This window comes from Hyperolius riggenbachi, chromosome 6 (assembly GCF_040937935.1).
Source record: "Hyperolius riggenbachi isolate aHypRig1 chromosome 6, aHypRig1.pri, whole genome shotgun sequence".
NCBI lineage: Eukaryota > Metazoa > Chordata > Amphibia > Anura > Hyperoliidae > Hyperolius > Hyperolius riggenbachi.
Genome location: NC_090651.1, coordinates 268,695,732 through 268,713,667, shown reverse-complemented (window position 1 = coordinate 268,713,667; position 17,936 = coordinate 268,695,732). Strand labels below are relative to the sequence as shown.

Sequence of the window (17,936 nt, the reverse complement as noted above, 5' to 3'; positions counted from 1 at the left end):
CCAGACCACATGTCAACAAACCATACAAAACATGTATCTTAGTGCATACCAACTGAGATAAAAAGCTTACCACTCCAAGAATGGAATATAACAGAAACTGTATATACACTGTTGTAGGTGTCCGCCATTCCAGCACAGGTCTCACTTCCTTGTGGTATCCATCCATCAGGTAGTCTGAAAGAGCCACTAAGGCTGATTTGTTGGGCTTCATCCTATGAGCCTCTGGAGCTCAAAGAAACAGACACAGACATACGTAATTTAACTACTTCTACTATTGCTGCTGGTGCGCATTTTAATAGTCATAATTATGTACAGTGGTGCCAAGCAAGATTTCGGATATCGGAACTACCCAGATAATCCGAGCTTTTTCCACTATCCGAACTTTGAATAGCAAGTCGGATATTGTTTAAAATCCAAATAGACTATCCGAGCAAACTCGGATTTCCCATCTGAAATCCGAAATCCGGGCGGATAGTTAGTTCAGATATCCGAGCAGAAGCCAAAATCACATTCAATGGCAAAAAAGTCCTTTCAAAGGCATCCAGGCCTAGAGATAGAGATAGAGATAGAGATAGATAGAGAGAGAGAGAGAGAAAGACCCCTCCGAAAGGGTTTTTAGCCATTTGAAGAGACTTTTGGAAGCATTTTAAGCCATTTTCAAGTCACTTCCGGTTTTCTATCCGGCTATCCGAAACCGGACGGATATTGGGTTCGGATATCCGAGTTTACTCAGATACCAAAAAGTACGGGTTCGGATATCTGGGTATCCGAGTCCGGATCAATTCGGATTTTGAAAAGGGGTATCCGAGCACCCCTGATTATGTAATGAGAGTTATCATGTAACTGTGCAGTACAGAAGTATATGTTTTAATTCATGTAATTCTAAATTTCTCCTAGGAGAAAACTATGGAGAAAAAGTGAACTGAGTACGAGGCATACTCTCCTGTAGTTGCCAACTGGATCCCAAGTTGGCAAAGACCTTAGGTAAGATTTGCAGTTCTTAGCCCCTACATAAGCAGAGAACCGTGATTTTAAATGTACCCCTAAATTTAATGTGCCCTTCCTGTATGCTGCTATTCAGCAATACCATAAGCAGGTGTTGGGCACCTGAAGAAAAACTGGATTAGTTGCTCATAGTAGCCATTCAGGTTTTAGGTTTCACATTGAATAAAAATATTCTGATGAATTGTTTTGGTAACCTTCCCACTTTTGCTCCGATTTTCTTTGCATCTGTCTTAACAAAACTTGTCCACTGAGAGCAGAAGCCACTCAAACCTGTCTAACAATAAAAATTGTGAAATTTACCATCCTAATGTAACTGCCATTATTTCAGTTACTTCTTATAATGTGAGCATAATTTCTAAATTTGTGTGTGGTCATGTGTAGAGATGGCCCGAATGGTTTGCCGACGAACGGGAATCGGCAAACTTCCGTGGTTCGTGATCACGGAGAACTGCAAACTTTTTCGGAAGTTCGGTCCGCCCCTATACTACATCATTAGGGTCAACTTTGACCCTCTACATCACAGTCAGCAGGCACATTCCCGCCAATCAGGCCACACTCCCTCCTGGAGCCCCACCCCCCCTTATAAAAGGCAGGCAGCATCAGGCATTTCACTCACTCGTGTGCCAGCAGTAATTAGAGAAGGGAGAGCTGCTGTAGAGAGAGCTATAGGGAAAGCTTAGTTAGGCTCTTGTAGGCTTGTTAGCTAGCTCCGTGCTGTTTCTTATTGCTAAAAAAGCACCCCTCAACAGCTCTTTTGAGAGCTAATCTTGTTCTTGTGATCTATTTTTTTTGTGTGTGGCCCACTTGCATTATATACAGCCCTGTCAGTCAGTCTCAGCTGGCCTTTGGCCCCTTGGTGGTAATTCCTACTGTGCCACTGCCAGGCCCAGCACATTCAGTGACTACCTGTGTGTGTGTGCACATTTGTAATCCCAATCACTGCACCTGTTCACTGTTCAGTGCACCTACCTACCTACCTACGAGAGTGCACGCATTGTTAATACCATCAGTCATTGCACCTGTTCACGGTACCTGTATGTGTGTGTGACAGCTACTCATTTGTAATACCAAACACTGCAGTGCATACCTGTAACCTGTTCAGTGCACCTATGTGAGCGCCAGCAGTGTAATATACCACCAGTCACTTCACCTGTTCACAGTACCTGTGTGTGACAACTGCACATTTGTAATACCAATAACTGCAGTACATACCTGTAACCTGTTCAGTGCACCTACGTGACCGCAAGCAGTGTAATATATCACCAGTCACTGCACCTGTTCACGGTACCTGTGTGTGACAGCTGCACATTTCTAATACCAATCACTGCAGTGCATACCTGTAACCTGTTCAGTGCACCTACGTGAGCGCAAGCAGTGTAATATACCACCAGTCACTGAACCTGTTCACGGTACCTGTGTGTGATAGCTGCACATTTGTAATACACAATCACTGCAGTGCATACCTGCAACCTGTTCAGTGCACCTACGTGACCGCAAGCAATGTAATATACCAGTGGCTGCATGCTGTTTAGTATACCAGTCCGTGCATACCTGTTAACTGCCCCTGTGTGACAGCTGCACATTGTATTGTAATACCAGTCATTGCATACCTTTCACTGCACCTGTGTGACGCACATTGTATTAGTCAAGTCAGTGCATACCTTTCACTTCATCCCCCCCCCTCCGATATGGACAAAACAGGCAGAGGCAGATCCAGAGGCAGGCCACCCAGCAGGTCTGTTCTAGGTCGTGCTGACGTGATTTCGTGCGGCCCTAGACCAAAGTACAGTGCTCAGAAGAAGGCGCGTCGCATCAACTCCCAAGATTGTCAGGACGTGGTTGACTATTTAACACAGAACACCTCATCTTCCGCAGCCACCAGCGCTACTCCACGTACCACATCTGCTACATTTGACACTTTGCAGGAGTTATTTGGTGGGGAAATCACTGATTCACAGCCATTATTGTTACAACAAGATAAAGGCGCTAAGCAAGCTATCCCACCTCATATGTCTGAGTTAGGCGACACTATGGACGTAACATGTGAGGAGGAGGATGATGAAGTACCTGCTGTTGGTGCAGTTTTGGAGGTGTTTGATACAAGCGAAGCTGGGGGGAGGATGATTATGATGATTATGATGATAAGGATGCCACGTGGGTTCCCAATAGAGGAGATGAACAGGGGGACAGTTCAGAGGGGGGGTCAGAGAGGAGTAGGAGGAGACAAGTTCCGGAAAGAAGCAGGGATAGCTCGTCATCAGAAACAGCTGGTAGCAGTGTCCAGCATCATGTTTCGCCAACTATGGACAGCCAGCCAACATGCCCTTCAACATCAGCTGCTGACGCCACCATAGTGCCCAAACCCCAGGGTGGCTCAGCGGTGTGGAAATTTTTAGTGTGTATGCCAAAGATCAGAGCAATGCCATCTGTACTCTCTGCCACCAAAAATTGAGTCGTGGAAAGGCCAACACCCACTTAGGGACAACTGCCTTACGAAGGCACATGCAGAAAAGGCACAAACTGCATGGGAAGACCACCTGAGCAAAAGCAGCACACAGAAGCAAAGCCACCCTCCTTCTCCTCTTCCTCCTTCAGGTGCATCATCTTCAGCCACTTTCTCCCTTGCACCTTCACAATCACAGCCACCCTCCTCCACTCCGCCTCTCACCTTGAGCGGCTCCTGCTCCTCTGCCCACAGCAGCAGCCAGGTGTCCGTAAGGGAAATCTTTGAGCGGAAGAAGCCAATGTCTGCCAGTCACCCCCTTGCCCAGCGTCTGACAGCTGGCTTGGCGGAACTGTTATCCCACCAGCTGTTACCATACCAGCTGGTGGACTCTGAGGCCTTCCGAAAATTTGTGGCCATTGGGACACTGCAGTGGAAGATACCAGGCCACAATTATTTCTCAAAAAAGGCGATACCCAAACGATACCATGAAGTAGAAAGGCAAGTGGTGTAATCTCTGGCACACAGTGTTGGGTCAAGGGTCCATCTGACCACGGATTCCTGGTCTGCCAAGTTTAGTCAGGGCAGGTACATCACTTACACAGCCCATTGGGTCAACCTGGTGACCGATGGCAAGCAGGGAGTACGTGGCTGTGCAGCGGACCTTGTAGGTGACACCTGCACGGCTTGCAGGCAGACCTGCTGCCACCTCCTCTCCTTCTCCTCCTACTCCTCCTGCTACATCCTCTTCGCTGTCGTCCTCCTCTTCCTCCTCCTTGGCAGCGCAACTCTACTGGTGCTGCGATCTCCTCTCCAGCTACACAGCCCAAGCTCCCCGGGGCCTAGGCTGCATGCCAGGTACGACGGTGTCACGCCATCTTAGACATGTCTTGCCTCAAAGCGGAGAGTCACACAGGAGCAGCTCTCCTGGCTGCTCTAAACAAACAGGTGGATCAGTGGCTGACCCCGCACCAACTGGAGATTGGCAACGTGGTGTGTGACAATGGCAGCAATCTCATTTCGGCTTTGAATTTGGGAAAGTTGACACATGTACCCTGCATGGCACATGTGCTCAATCTAGTAATTCAGAGATTTGTGTGTAAGTACCCAGGCTTACAGGACGTCCTGAAGCAGGCCAGGAAATTGTGTGGGCATTTCAGGCGGTATTACACAGCCATAGCACGCTTGGCCGATATTCAGAAAAACCACTTGTCGGTGATGCGCTCGATTTACGATAGCCCGACTCGCTGGAATTCGACCCTCCTGATGTTCGACTGCCTGCTACAACAGCAGAAAGCCGTCACCCAGTATCTCTACAACTACAGTAGAGGGACATGCTCTGGGGAGATGGGGATAATCTGGCCGAAGAACTGGACACTCATGCGAAATGCCTGCAGACTCATGCGGCCATTTGAGGAGGTGACAAACATGGTGAGTTGCAGTGAAGGCACCATCAGCGACTTGATACCGTATGCCTTCTTCCTGGAGCGTGCCGTGTGTAGAGGTGGATCAAGCCGTGGATGAGTGTGAACAGAAACAGTTACAGGAGAAAGAGTTGTTGGATCAATTCTCATCAGAACCAAATGTTTCCTCAACACCGGCGGCATCACAGAGGGGGGTGGAGGAGGAGGAGGAAGAGTCGTGTGGGGAAGAGGAGTCAGTTGATGAGGAAGGTGTTTTTTTTTTTGAGGAGGCAGCAGAAGAACAACCACAGCAGGCATCGCAGGGGGCTGGTGCTTTTCAACGCTCCCGTGGTATTGTTTGTGGCTGGGGGGAGGAGGAGAACTTACCTGACATCACTGATGTAGAGCCAGAGGAGTTGGATAGTATGTCTGGATCCAACTTTGTGCAGATGGCATCTTTCATGCTGTCCAGCTTGTTGAGGGACCCCCGTATATAAAAACTCAAGAAAGGATGCTGCACATGCAGAAAAAGCTGGCAACTATGCTTTACAGTGCGTTTAAGGGTGATGTCACAGCACAACGGAATAAAGGTACCAAAACCAGTGAACCTTCTCCCATGTTCACGCAGGCAAGGACAGGACGCTCTAGCGATCTCATGGTGATGTCGGACATGCAGACATTCTTTAGTCCAACGCCTCGCCTTAGCGCTTCCGGATCCACCCTCCACCAATGGCTTGACCGGCAGGTAGCCGACTGCCTGGCCTTAAGTGTGGATGTAGACACTGTGAGCAGCGATGAACCCCTGGACTACTGGGTGCACAGGCTTGATCTGTGGCCAGAGCTGTCACAATTTGCCATCCAACTTCTGTCTTGCCTTGCCTCAAGCGTCCTGTCAGAAAGGACCTTCAGCACAGCTGGAGGCATTGTCACTGAGAGGAGAAGTCGCCTAGGTCACAAAAGTGTTCAGTACCTCACCTTTATCAAAATGAATGAGGCATGGATCCCGGAGGGTTACTGCCCGCCCGAAGACTAAGTCAGTCCCCACACACAGCATCTCTGCCTGCACGCCGTGTGACTGGCTGCCTGCCCTAAGACTAAGTCGCTCCCCACACAGCATCTCTGCCTGCAGGCCGCTTGACTGCCAGCATCAACAGGGTCCACCAGGACTCCAGGCAGATTCCTAACTTTTTAAGGCCGCTGCTAGCAGCGGTCGCTATAATAATTTTTCTGGTGCATGTACATGCCTGGCTTACTTTTCTGGCTGCATTGCAGTTGCAACAACAAAACAAAAGGCATGTACATGTGTCAATTCCCCTTCGTGATCGTTACCTTGCCGCGGTGAAGGGGCATCACAATGAAGCAATGACCGCCGGCTAATATAAGTGTGTTGGGGTTGGGGGGCACACCTGACCCAAGAAGATAGATAATAAGGTCATTGCTTCATTGTGGACAGACCAAATTCGATCAGTTGGACACTCAGTCACTGTTGCTCTGTCATTCAGCTACCTCAGCCTGACCATATGGGCTTAAAAACCGCCATCACCTGCACTCTGGCCATGGTGCGCACCAGTCCAGCACGTCCGTCACTACACAAACAGCTGTTTGCGGTGCATTACACAGTGAATTTGGTCTGTCAATGTGAAGCTGTACACTAATTACACTCCCTGATTGATGTATATGTTACGGCCAGAACCCGAAGTGTGGCCACTTCGCGTTCTGGCCAGCCAGTTCGGGTTCTGGCCGGCCAATGAGCGCAATGGCCGCAGCGCAGCGGCCAATGTTAGAAATGTAATGATTACAATAAGTTCAATGCATTTTATGGCCGTTTCGCTGCAGCCAAATGTATTACAACTTGGTTAATTTAATTAAATGAAGCCGGCGGCAATGTAATAGATGAAGCCGCCGGCTTTAGCACTGCCTCCTCTCCTCCCCCCCCCCCCCCGCCTCTCTCCTCTCCCTGCCTCCTATACAATACGGAGCAGCCGGGGACATGCGTGTCCTCGAGAGTCGTTCGTTGTGGCAGGGGAATCCTGCCGTTCCTGCAGAGCGGGTGCTGGCAGAAGCAATGTCTGCAGCCTCCCCGCTCTGCTTCCCCTGCCGCGACGAACAACTCTCAGGGAAACACATGTCCCCGGCTGCTCCGTATTGTATAGGAGGCAGGGAGAGGAGAGAGGCGGGGGGGGGGGGGGGAGGAGGAGAGGAGGCAGTGGGAAAGCCGGCGGCTTCATCTATTACATTGCCGCCGGCTTCATTTCCTTAAATTAACTAAAGTTGTAATACTTTTGGCCGCAGCGAGACGGCCGTAAAATACATTGAACTTATTGTAAACATTACATTTCTAACGTTGGCCATTGCGCTGCGGTCACTTCGCACATTGGCCGGCCAGAACCCGAAGTGGCTGGCCAGAACGCTAAGTGGCCACACTTCGGGTTCTGGCCGTAACATATACACATGCAAGATGTTTTAAAGCACTTTAGGCCTCCAATTTAGCAATAAAATGTGATTTCTGCCCTTAAAACGCTGCTGTGCGTCAAATCCTGATTTTTCCCAGGGAGTTTTGGCATGTATCCCACTCCGCCATGCCCCCCTTCAGGTGTTAGACCCCTTGAAACATCTGTTCCATCACTTTTGTGGCCAGCATGAATGTTTCTAGTTTTCAAAGTTCGCCTCCCCATTGAAGTATATTGCGGTTCGCGGAAGTTCGCATGTTTGCGAACTTTTGCGGAAGTTCGTGTTCGCGGTTCGTGAACCGAAAATCGGAGGTTCGGGCCATCTCTACTCATGTGACATAACTTTGCTGTTTATGTTTTGTAAAATGAAGTAAATGATTTTCAAAAGTAATGTCCATGTTTTCCTATGGCACAGTTCCCACTGTACACATTTTAACTGAAAGCTTTTTCACCATTCACTGCTATGGAAAAAATGCATGCCAACTCATTAAGCTGAAAAGGACCCAAGAGATATTGCCTTACCATATAATTCTTAGAGGCGGCAGCTCTTGCTGAGCAAAGTTCACTCAAGGGGTGGCAAATCTGAGGCAGCATGAGTTTTTGTGGTGGGGAGGGAATGGAGTTTTTTCATCTCTTGCATGGGAAAAGTTATTGTGAGATACTTCTTCTTTTATCTTTTAGTGAGAACATGGACAATAATAAAACCTTGTCAGTACCTCTAAACCCTTCAGATTCTATAAAAGACTGACGATGTCTCTCAGTCAATAATATCAGACTCGCATTGCTGTGGACATGCATGCAGTCGGTATGCAGAGCTGCTGTGAGCTCTCTTAGTCATAGCTGGAAAAATGGGCACAGGAGCAGATTTGGAAAGAAGAGCACTGCCTGAGACTTTTTGCCGCCTGAGGCAAACTTTTGAGGATGCCCCCCCAAAAGGTGGGTAGCCAGGTATAAGTGCCCCCAGTATTGGTAGCTAGGTACAGTTGCCCCCAGTATAAGTTACCCAGGCACAGTTGTAAAATTGCTCCCAGTATAGGTTGGCCAGGCACTCTCTTCACTTCCTGTTTCTGCCTGGTGCTGCCCCCAGACTTCAGCTGCTTGAGAAAGTCTTATAGATTATGTGGTTATAGGCGCTCCTCCAATTAACTCGATGGTTTCACAAACAATGGAGCAAATAGGTATGGGTCGCCGCACAGTGGGATGGGATCTACCTCCCTATATAAATAATGAGAAGTCTGTGCAGGCGCTCAACATAAATGTGATCATCCCTACTCGTGACTGCACAGTAGCGCAGAGCTGCAGACCTGATCCAGACCGTTTTTTCCAAAGAAAGCAGATCAGGACGGTGCTAGTGTGCCTGTGTGAGCTGTAGACAAGCGTCAACAAACTCTTTTTCAGGAGTCCCAGCGCTGGAAGAACACTGCCTGTGGAGGATGAGAAAAGCCTCTTTAGGATCCAGAGACTAACTGCCTGCCAAGTCCTTAAAGGACCTTGCATCCCATCTGGAAATAAAATAACTAAACATAAGCGCACATTGCTGATCGAAGCTGGGGGTCAGCATTGGAATCTGGTGAGCAGTTAACCATTGCATTGCCGGTGGTGGGAGCACAATCTTTGATCACCTCACACAGGGTGAATATATATAGTCACTTTAATCCTGTGATCTACGGCAGTATTACGCTATGTCCGCATATTGTGCTTGAATGTACAGATGCCAATTACAGTGGGAGACCATTGGATTATATATACATGCTGTGTCTGCTGATTTGTCATTGAGTCAGCCAACTGATCTGGTGAGAGTACTTGGTGGATACATTTCTGTGAATTCATGATATCGTCTGGGTCCATTTGAATACAGACTGGTCTGGGACTGTGGACTTATATCATTTATGTTGAGCGCCTGCACAGACTTCTCATTATTGCTTGAGAAAGTCGCCTCACTTGGCATCATGGCTGGACCGGGCCTGAGCACCGCCATGGGCGCCCATTACAGGAGCTGCAGTTTGCAGCAATGAGCGGAAATTTGAGTGCCCACGATAAAATAGAAGGCACCAAGGCCTCCCGCTATGCAAATGATGGCATTATGCAGCTTCAATTTGCATAGCAGGAAGCCTTGGCACCCACTATTTTGTGGGGAGCCTCTTGGCACCCACATTTCTGCTCATTATCATATCACAAATCATAGCTTTGCAGTGTGGGGGGGGGGGGTAGGTTAAGGTTAGGCCATATGGGGTGGGGGCTTAAGTGTTAGGCTCCACGGAGGGGGGCTTTAAGTGTTAGGCACCACCTAAGGGTTAGGCATAGGTAGAGAGAGGGTTAGGGGTTAGGTATCGATAGAGGGAGGTCTTAGAGTAAGGCATTGGTAGAGGCAGGGTTCTGTGTGAGAGTAGGGTTAGGTTAAGTCATAGTAAAATACTGTTATACATTACAGATATTTCAAAATTAATTAGTAGAATATCAGTAATTTTACTGATGTTCCACTAGGGGCAATCCCCTGCTCTCTTTTTTTACAGGTGCCTTTATTATGTGAATCCCTCTAATAGACAGCGATTACACCGTCTAACAGTCTCCCGAGCGGCGATTGCCGCTCGGAGACTGAAGGCAGGGCGGAACTCCGCCCCCCAAGCAGGAGATGCGCGCACAGCCTGCGCGCGAACTCCTGCTAAACAGAGCCCCAGGACTTGACGCCAATTGGCGTTAGGCGGTCCTGGGGCTGCCGCTGCGGCCACGCCCATTGGCGTGGGGCGGTCAGCAGGTAGTTAATGTTGGAGTTCTGTGGGAAACTAGTGAACTGGGTGTTTAACCACTTGCCGACCGCACGCTTATACCGTGCGTCGGCAAAGTGGCAGCTGCAGGACCAGCGACGCAGTATTGCGTCGCCAGCTGCAGCCTAATTAATCAGGAAGCAGCCGCTCGTACGAGCGGCTGCTTCCTGTCAATTCACGGCGGGGGGCTCCGTGAATAGCCTGCGGGCCGCCGATGGCGGCTCGCAGGCTAAATGTAAACACAAGCGGAAATAATCCGCTTTGTTTACATTTGTACGACGCTGCTGCGCAGCAGCGCCGTAAGGCAGATCGGCGATCCCCGGCCAATCAGCGGCCGGGGATCGCCTCCATGTGACAGGGGACGTCCTGTCACTGGCTGCACAGGACGGATAGCGTCCTGTGCAGCCCAGATCTCCCGGCGGTGGCAGGTAGGAGAGGGAGGGGGAGGATTTCGCCGTGGAGGGGGGCTTTGAGGTGCCCCCCCCCGCAAAATGCCAGCCAGGAGGAGCGATCAGACCCCCCCTGCACATCATCCCCCTAGTGGGGAAAAAAGGGGGGCGATCTGATCGCTCTGAGTGCCCTTTGATCTGTGCTGGGGGCTGCAGAGCCCACCCAGCACAGATCACCTAAAACAGCGCTGGTCCTTAAGGGGGGGTAAAGGGTGGGTCCTCAAGTGGTTAAATCAAACTCAACAGTAACCACAGTGAACATCTTTTTGTGAACTATGAAGCAGCAATTAGAGGGATCATCACATTACAAATGAGGCAACTGTAAATGGATTTCTACTGAAATCACCATTCCTATAAAAGTACCTGCTATTCTTAATGGTAAAGTTTTCAGCTGAACATCACTTTTATCAGATTTGAAAATATGAGGAAGCCAAGTGACCCTAGAACACATTAGAATTTTAAAAAATATATTTATTTTGAAGCACACTGAGAGCTTATTCACAGTGGGACATTGCATTGTAATGCAATGATAAAATCGCAAGGCAGCATTACAACACAACGCAAAAAAAAGGTGTAGCATTAATGTGCATTACCGTAACATACAGTAGGTACAGGAAAGCATACAGGCAATGAAAAGTATGCTTTTCTGTACCTGGTAACGTGTGCGTTTTTATAGGTAACGCACTGCGGCAGTGCGTTACTATAATGCTAAACGTCACAATGCGATGGTAACGTTGAACTGTGAACGTCCCTTAGGATTATCACTGCAGTGCGGTAAGCTGCGTTATAAGACTTTAAAACGCAGCTCCATAACGTCCCACCTACCTGAAGCATTAAATAGTAGTGTAAAGATGCACAAGAGTAAATGAAAACAATGCAGGGAGCACACTATTCCTTACTTTTTGGATCACATTGCGATTTTTTTGCATTCATTTTTACTTCTTAGGTTTCGGGCAAAATACATTGGGCTTGATTCACAAAGCGGTGCTAACTGTTTAGCACGGGTGTGCTAAATAATTAGCACGTGAAGTGCTGTTCGCGGACTTTTGTGCGCGCAAAGTGCCGCGAATCGCGCACTTTTGCGCGCACAATTTGCAGCGATTCGCGTGATCGCGGACTTTTGCGCACGCAATTTGACGCAAATCGCGGACTTTTGCGTGTGCAAAAGTCTGCAATCGCGCGAATCACGGCAAATTGCGCGCGCAAAAGTCCGCGAACGGCACTTCACATGCTAACTGTTTAGCACACCCATGCTAAACAGTCTGCACCGCTTTGTGAATCAAGCCCATTGTATTCACAACGTGCACAATGTGCAGAAAAAAGCAAAAGGTCCAATTTTTTAACAAATAAAACATGCAAACAGAATCCAAAAAGTCGGGGCCATTGAGCTTCCAAACAAATATGCTCGCTGCCTGTATCTGGAAAAGCTAAAATTCTCTTTGATATTTTAATGCCTGTGTTTGATCAGACCCTAAAAGGTCAGTGCGCATTCACACATAGGCAAGAAGAAATGCTTTGCCTTGTTTATACATAGGCATTACAACACAATTCAACATGCTTCAGGTTGCCTCACTCAGATTTTGCAGTATTAAAAGGTACCTATAAGCTGAAAATAATGTAGATACTCACCCTAGCCTCTGGATAATCCATACGCTTCCCCCATCCCTCTCGAGCCCACCCTTCCAGGGCAGGGACCCTCTGAACCTATTTCACAAGAGTTTGTCAAATAGGTTTGCGTGGCTGCGCCCACTACCATGAATGAACACAGCATCATGCATGACTGCATAGGCGCCAGCCTGTATAGTGTGACCGCACTTGTTCACAGACGGAAGCCCAGCCACAAACTTTCACAGGGTCCCGGGCACCGGCAGTGGTCTTGACGAGGACATAAGAATCCTCTACTGAGGTAAGCATCTGACTTTTCTTTTTTCAGGAGTCACAATTTTCCTTTAACGATTTTCCTTTTAAAGTGCATTCCATATTCTGTTTAAAAATAGACCATGTTTCCATGCAAACAAGAATAAAGTACAGTTTGACATCAGATTTGACATGCTTATGATAGTCAGATAAATGCACTCACCTGCAGATATGATGAGAAATGAAATGGAAAAGAGAATCCAGTGATGATCCATTGCATGTGAAATTGCTGAATGTCACCAAATCAGCATCTAGAGCCCTTAGTTGAACTGCTGTCTAATTCTATACCTCTCGGGACAGGCTAATCCAAGCCTTATCGATCTTCCAGACCAGACTATAAATATATATTGTTGTAATTTTCCTTTCCTTTTTTTTTTTTTTAGAAAATGGATTTTAGTTGAGATAATAGTTTCTCTGCCTATAGCAGATTATTTGATTTGCTTTTTAGCTGCCTCTTATAGTTAGCTCCATAATTTCTATATTGGCTTTGATGTGGTAGTGTTCTTGTCTCCTGCATGCTTTTCTGATTTTTCCAAGCTGTTCTGTGCTTTATATACTCTGACTTACTTACTGTTGCCCACCCCCTTTCTCCATTATATCACCATAGAATTTTACAAAGTTGCCTTGACACATGACACATGCCCATTTTTTTAAGATTATTTGTATACACAACTCATGTTCATAATTTTGCCATTAGAATTTTTACACAACTAATGAAACAAGAAAATATTGTGATTTCAAATGTAACTATACCCCCAAAACAAACAAGCAAACAAACAAACAAACAACCAAAAGAACAAAAAAAAAGTATACCATAACAAAAAGTCAAAATACTAAAGCATAAAAGCCCTGGTACATTAAAAATGAATACCTATATACTCACACCTACCTCATTAAAGCACAAATGACACTCTCTCATCTACCTTGTGCTGGTTAACCAATCACAGCTGTATTGCAAAATGGTGGGCACCTAGCGTTGGTGTTGGGACAGACTTAAAGAGAATCTGTACTCTAATATTCTTACAATAAAAAGCATACCATTCTATTCATTATTTTCTCCTGTGCCCCTCTGTGCTGTTTCTGCCACTCTCTGCTGCAATCCTGGCTTGTAATTAACAGTTTTAGGCAGTGTTTACAAACAAACTAACCAGCTTCTAATAGGCTCAGCTAAGCATAGAGTGTGAGTCATTCAGAGTATGCAGGGGGCCTGCAGAGGGTGTGTATCGCTTCTACCAATCACAAGCAGCCCTGCACATTCCACACAATCAAGCTTTAGCCCGACAAACAGGACAGAGGAAAGATACATTGATTTATTACAGAGACAGTGCAGTTAGGAAAGACTGCAGTAAGCCAGAGCAGATTAGAACAGGCATAGGAACTTATAGGATAGAAGAACTAAGGCTGAAAAATTTGTTACAGAGTCTCTTTAAGGTGGCGATACACTTATAGATTTGCACCATCAGATTTGACCATCAGATAGATTTCTGTCAGATGCCTGTCAAGTCGAATCTGACAGGAATCTATCTGAAGTGTGCCACACACTTTCTGAAATCTATTGGAAATCTATGTAAATGCATTATTGGACCATTAGATTCAACGCAACTCTATGGGTGTAAAGAATAGCGGAGATGCCGCCGCAGAGACTAGCGGCATGGCGGCTATCTCCGCGTATCAGCCGGGGGCCTCTGCCGCACGGTCAAATGCTCAAGTTATGCCTGATCCTTCTATTGCTCACAGGTTAAGGGCTACGTGCGCGCGAGCAGAGCAACAGGACCTTTATGCAGCAAAGAGGGGGGTCAGCTGATCCTGCGGTCAGCTGACTCCAGCGGGCATCCGGATTGGCTGAGGGATGGGGGCGGAGCTGGGGAGCTTGCTGGGTATATATAAAGCAGGCCTGTCAGTAGCTCCGCATCTGCTGTTGCGTATGCTATATTGTGTTAGCTCTCAGACCTCAGTCAGTTCCCAAAGTGTGTTAGAACCAGCCGGAGCTGGGAATTCACACTTAGCTAGATTCTGTTGATAGCTTTAAAGTACTAGTGCATTGTTTATTTGTTATGACCTATTGCTTCCTCTGACTATTCTTCCGTTTGTCGATTCTGTACCTCAGTCTATCTGATTCACGTTGCCGACCCAGCCTTTCCCTGACGTTGAATCAGTCTTCCGATTCTGTACTTTGTCTGTCCGCTCGTTGCCAAACTCTGCCTGTCTGACCACTCTACCCGCACTGGTGGGCCCTGCCACCAGTGAGGGAAATCAGTTTTCTGCACCAATCTCCTAGGTGTAGGATACTGCCTTCTAGTCAGGATACCTGCTCCTCAGGTATCCTAGGCTGCAGTATTATCTGTGTCGCTTGCCATTAGGCTACAGTACTATCTGTGTCACTCGCCATTAGGCTGCAGTACTATCTGTGTCACTTACTAGGCTGCAGTACTGTCTGTCTCTCTAGCCTAGGCTGCAGTAACGCCTGAATCAAACCTGGCTTCAGCACCAATTGTATCAACTACTCCTAGGCTGCAAGACAGTCCGCTCTATCTGTCCTTCAAGAGAGCTTGAGTTCAGCTCTACTGTGGTTCTCTCCTTATACTGTGCACCAAACACTACTGGGCTGCAGTACACTCTGAATCACTTGCTCCTTAGGTGATCAGTTATCCAGCAGTATTGTATTATCCACATTAGCCCTCTTGCCTGCAGTACTGTCTGATTCACCCCGCCATTAGGTGAGCTTCAGCTGCAGGCTGAGTCACCCGCTCCTCAGGTAGGCTCTCTCATCTGAATTAATGTTACACCTAAACACGATCCTCCGCTGGTTGTCACGTGTCAGGCTATACTAGTATTATTGGTGATTCTGCAGATCACCATATAATCAGGTATAGCATCTGTATTATTGGTGATACTGCAGATCACCAATAATCAGAATTATCTGTGTTGCTGACACCAATCGTTACAATGGGCCATCGATCTGCTGCTGGCTTATCGGATATATCAAATCCATTGAAATCAATTGAAATCGGATTGAATTGATTGAAAGAATCGATCTCTGATCGATCGATAGATTTGAAAGAATCGATTTCTGATTGATCTATAGAATCGATCGATGGCTGAAATCGACTAATGTATGGGCCCCTTTAATGTCTGCAAGGGGGCAGGGATTAGGGGATAAATAAAACTGGCTTGTAGGACTACATGTTAGGTTTAAAGTAAACGGTGAAAAGGATGCTGTTTTGATGCGGGTATACTGGTAATAATTTCACATGAAAAGTTCAGCGCTGCTCCAGATTTCAGCGTCCATCCAGAAACAGCCTAAAACAAATATAGTAATGATGTGGTCTTCAGTCCACCATCACACCACCAGTGTGTGGCCATTGTTCAGACTGTTACAATCTGAGCTTCTGTTACAATCTGTTACATGCTGGGATTTATGAACTGGCTCTCTATTCCTCTTACCTCCTGTTGCCATTCCACCATCAACCGTAGACTATAAGGAACTCAAACAGACCAGATTGTCTGCCATAGTATAGTATGTTTATTAAACGTCAAAAACTGCTAAAAAATGCATGTACACAATATTGATATGAAAGTACATACAAAACGTAGCCTTTCCGGCAGCACAGTCAGGGCTCAGCTGTATGCGGCATCCTGCTCCTGCTACCCGTCTGAATGCCCCACTTCAGCCTGTATCTGTCTAGAGTGGTTCTGTTAGTACCACTGTCTTACAGACTTCAATTCCTATACCTTGCGGCCTGGGTGTAACCGGGTGCTGGGACAACGCACTTATCATCCCTTGGATGTCTGGGGATGAGCCACACAAGGTGAAGACTGCGGAGGAGATTGGGGCATAGTAACTGATAAAAAGCAGTGGATCAAGCAGGCCTCACAGTATCATTGATTACTTGTGTGGCTAGTTCTGGGATATAAAATACAGTTTTAGGCACTTTAGGAAGGACATTGAAGGACATTGACGTTTTAGAATTAGTACAAAAACAGGCAACTAAATTAATCAGTGGGTTGGAAGACCCATAAAGGTTGGACAAATTAGATTTTTTAGCTTGTAAAAGAGACAATATAGATAAAATGTATAAAAATTACCAGGGGTAATATACAAACTTGGCAAATGGCTGTACAAAGGACAAGGGAACATGACGTGGATGTGGAGGCAAGCCAAGGACAATTTACCACCTGTTTAGGAAGGGTTTCGGCACAGTAAAAGTTGTCAATATGTGGAATATCTTTCCACAGGTATTGTCATGGCAATGCCTGTACTTTTAGTTAAAGGGAACCTGAAGTGAGCAAAATTATTTAAAATAAACACATGACGTAGCTGCAAATGAATATTACATATTAACCTCGCCGCCAGTTCCTCTCAGAAGCTCGACATTTTCTTCTTACAGTGATCCCTTCCAGTTCTGACAACATTTTGTCAGAACTGAAATATACCAGTTGCTGTCAGTTATATATCAGCAGCTGTCAGTTACAACTGAATGTGCAAGGTAATGTCCATGTTCCCCTATGGCTCAAGTGGGCGATATTACAGTTTAACAGTGTGCTGACCAGGAAGCTGTTAAGGGGTAATGGCCATTTTTAAAATGGAGGATGGAGAATCCCATTGATCCCAGTGGACAAATAGGATGCAGGAGAGGAGAAAGAGATTGAGTAGTAGACTACACAGGAGGTAAGTATAACCTGTGTATGGTTATTTTGACATTTTATTTTCAGTTCAGGTTCTCTTTAAGAAGTGTTTGGATGTTTTCCTTATATGGAAAGGCATCTACAGTGTATGATTACTTGGTAGGGGATGATGGCACCTTGATCCAGTCTTGGAAACAATTTTTACCCTTGCGGCTTTTAATACTGCTGGATTATGGTACAGAAAGTTTGAAAAAGTTGAATAGGAAGGACAGAGCACAACACATTTTTTTCACATGGACCCTATTTATTCTCTTCTTGCTTGTTTATACCAATTAAATAGATTATTTGCATACATAGATTTTACTTCAGTGTAAGTTTTAACTGCAGAATCAACTAAACAAAAACAAATGAAAGCATGTACTGTATGTTTTTACAAGCCAGAAATAATTTGCAATAGTAAAAGTTTTGTTTTAATATTTAACTATTTGATAAAAATGTAAAAGCTAAAATTCTCAAACAAAATGTAGCCATCAATTTAAACAAATAAACAAACAATCAAACAATGGGCTTTATTCACTAAGACAAATAGCATGCCTTATCAGAGGTAAAATGCCTTATCAGAGTTAACATGCCTTATCGGAGTAGCATAGCAAGCACTACGATAATGTCCTTTAAAGTGATTGGACCTGCAGGGGCTCAGGGCAGGACGAGTGGAGATCTCGTCATTGCCAATTAGCAAGCATATGTTCGTAGTGCTCACTATGCAACGCTGATAAGGCATGTTGACTCTGATAAGGCATGTTAACTCTGATAAGGCATGCTATTTGTCTTAGTGAATCAACCCCATAGTTGTTATATTACTTTAGTACATTTATGCA

The 17,936-nt window shown here is 46.3% G+C and overlaps 1 protein-coding gene across 1 annotated transcript in view; it reads right to left on the bottom strand.

Annotated features, from left to right (window-relative positions):
• LOC137522156 (5-hydroxytryptamine receptor 3A-like) overlaps positions 1-5,314 on the bottom strand; it is a 70,093-nt gene extending 64,779 nt beyond the window's left edge. The window contains exons 1-2 of the mRNA XM_068242188.1: positions 5,239-5,314; positions 146-228 (exon numbers count right to left, since the gene is read on the bottom strand). Of these exons, the coding sequence (XP_068098289.1) occupies positions 146-228; positions 5,239-5,314 (159 nt within the window). The remainder of the gene's footprint in view (positions 1-145; positions 229-5,238) is intronic.
• Between the last annotated feature and the right edge of the window lie 12,622 nt (positions 5,315-17,936).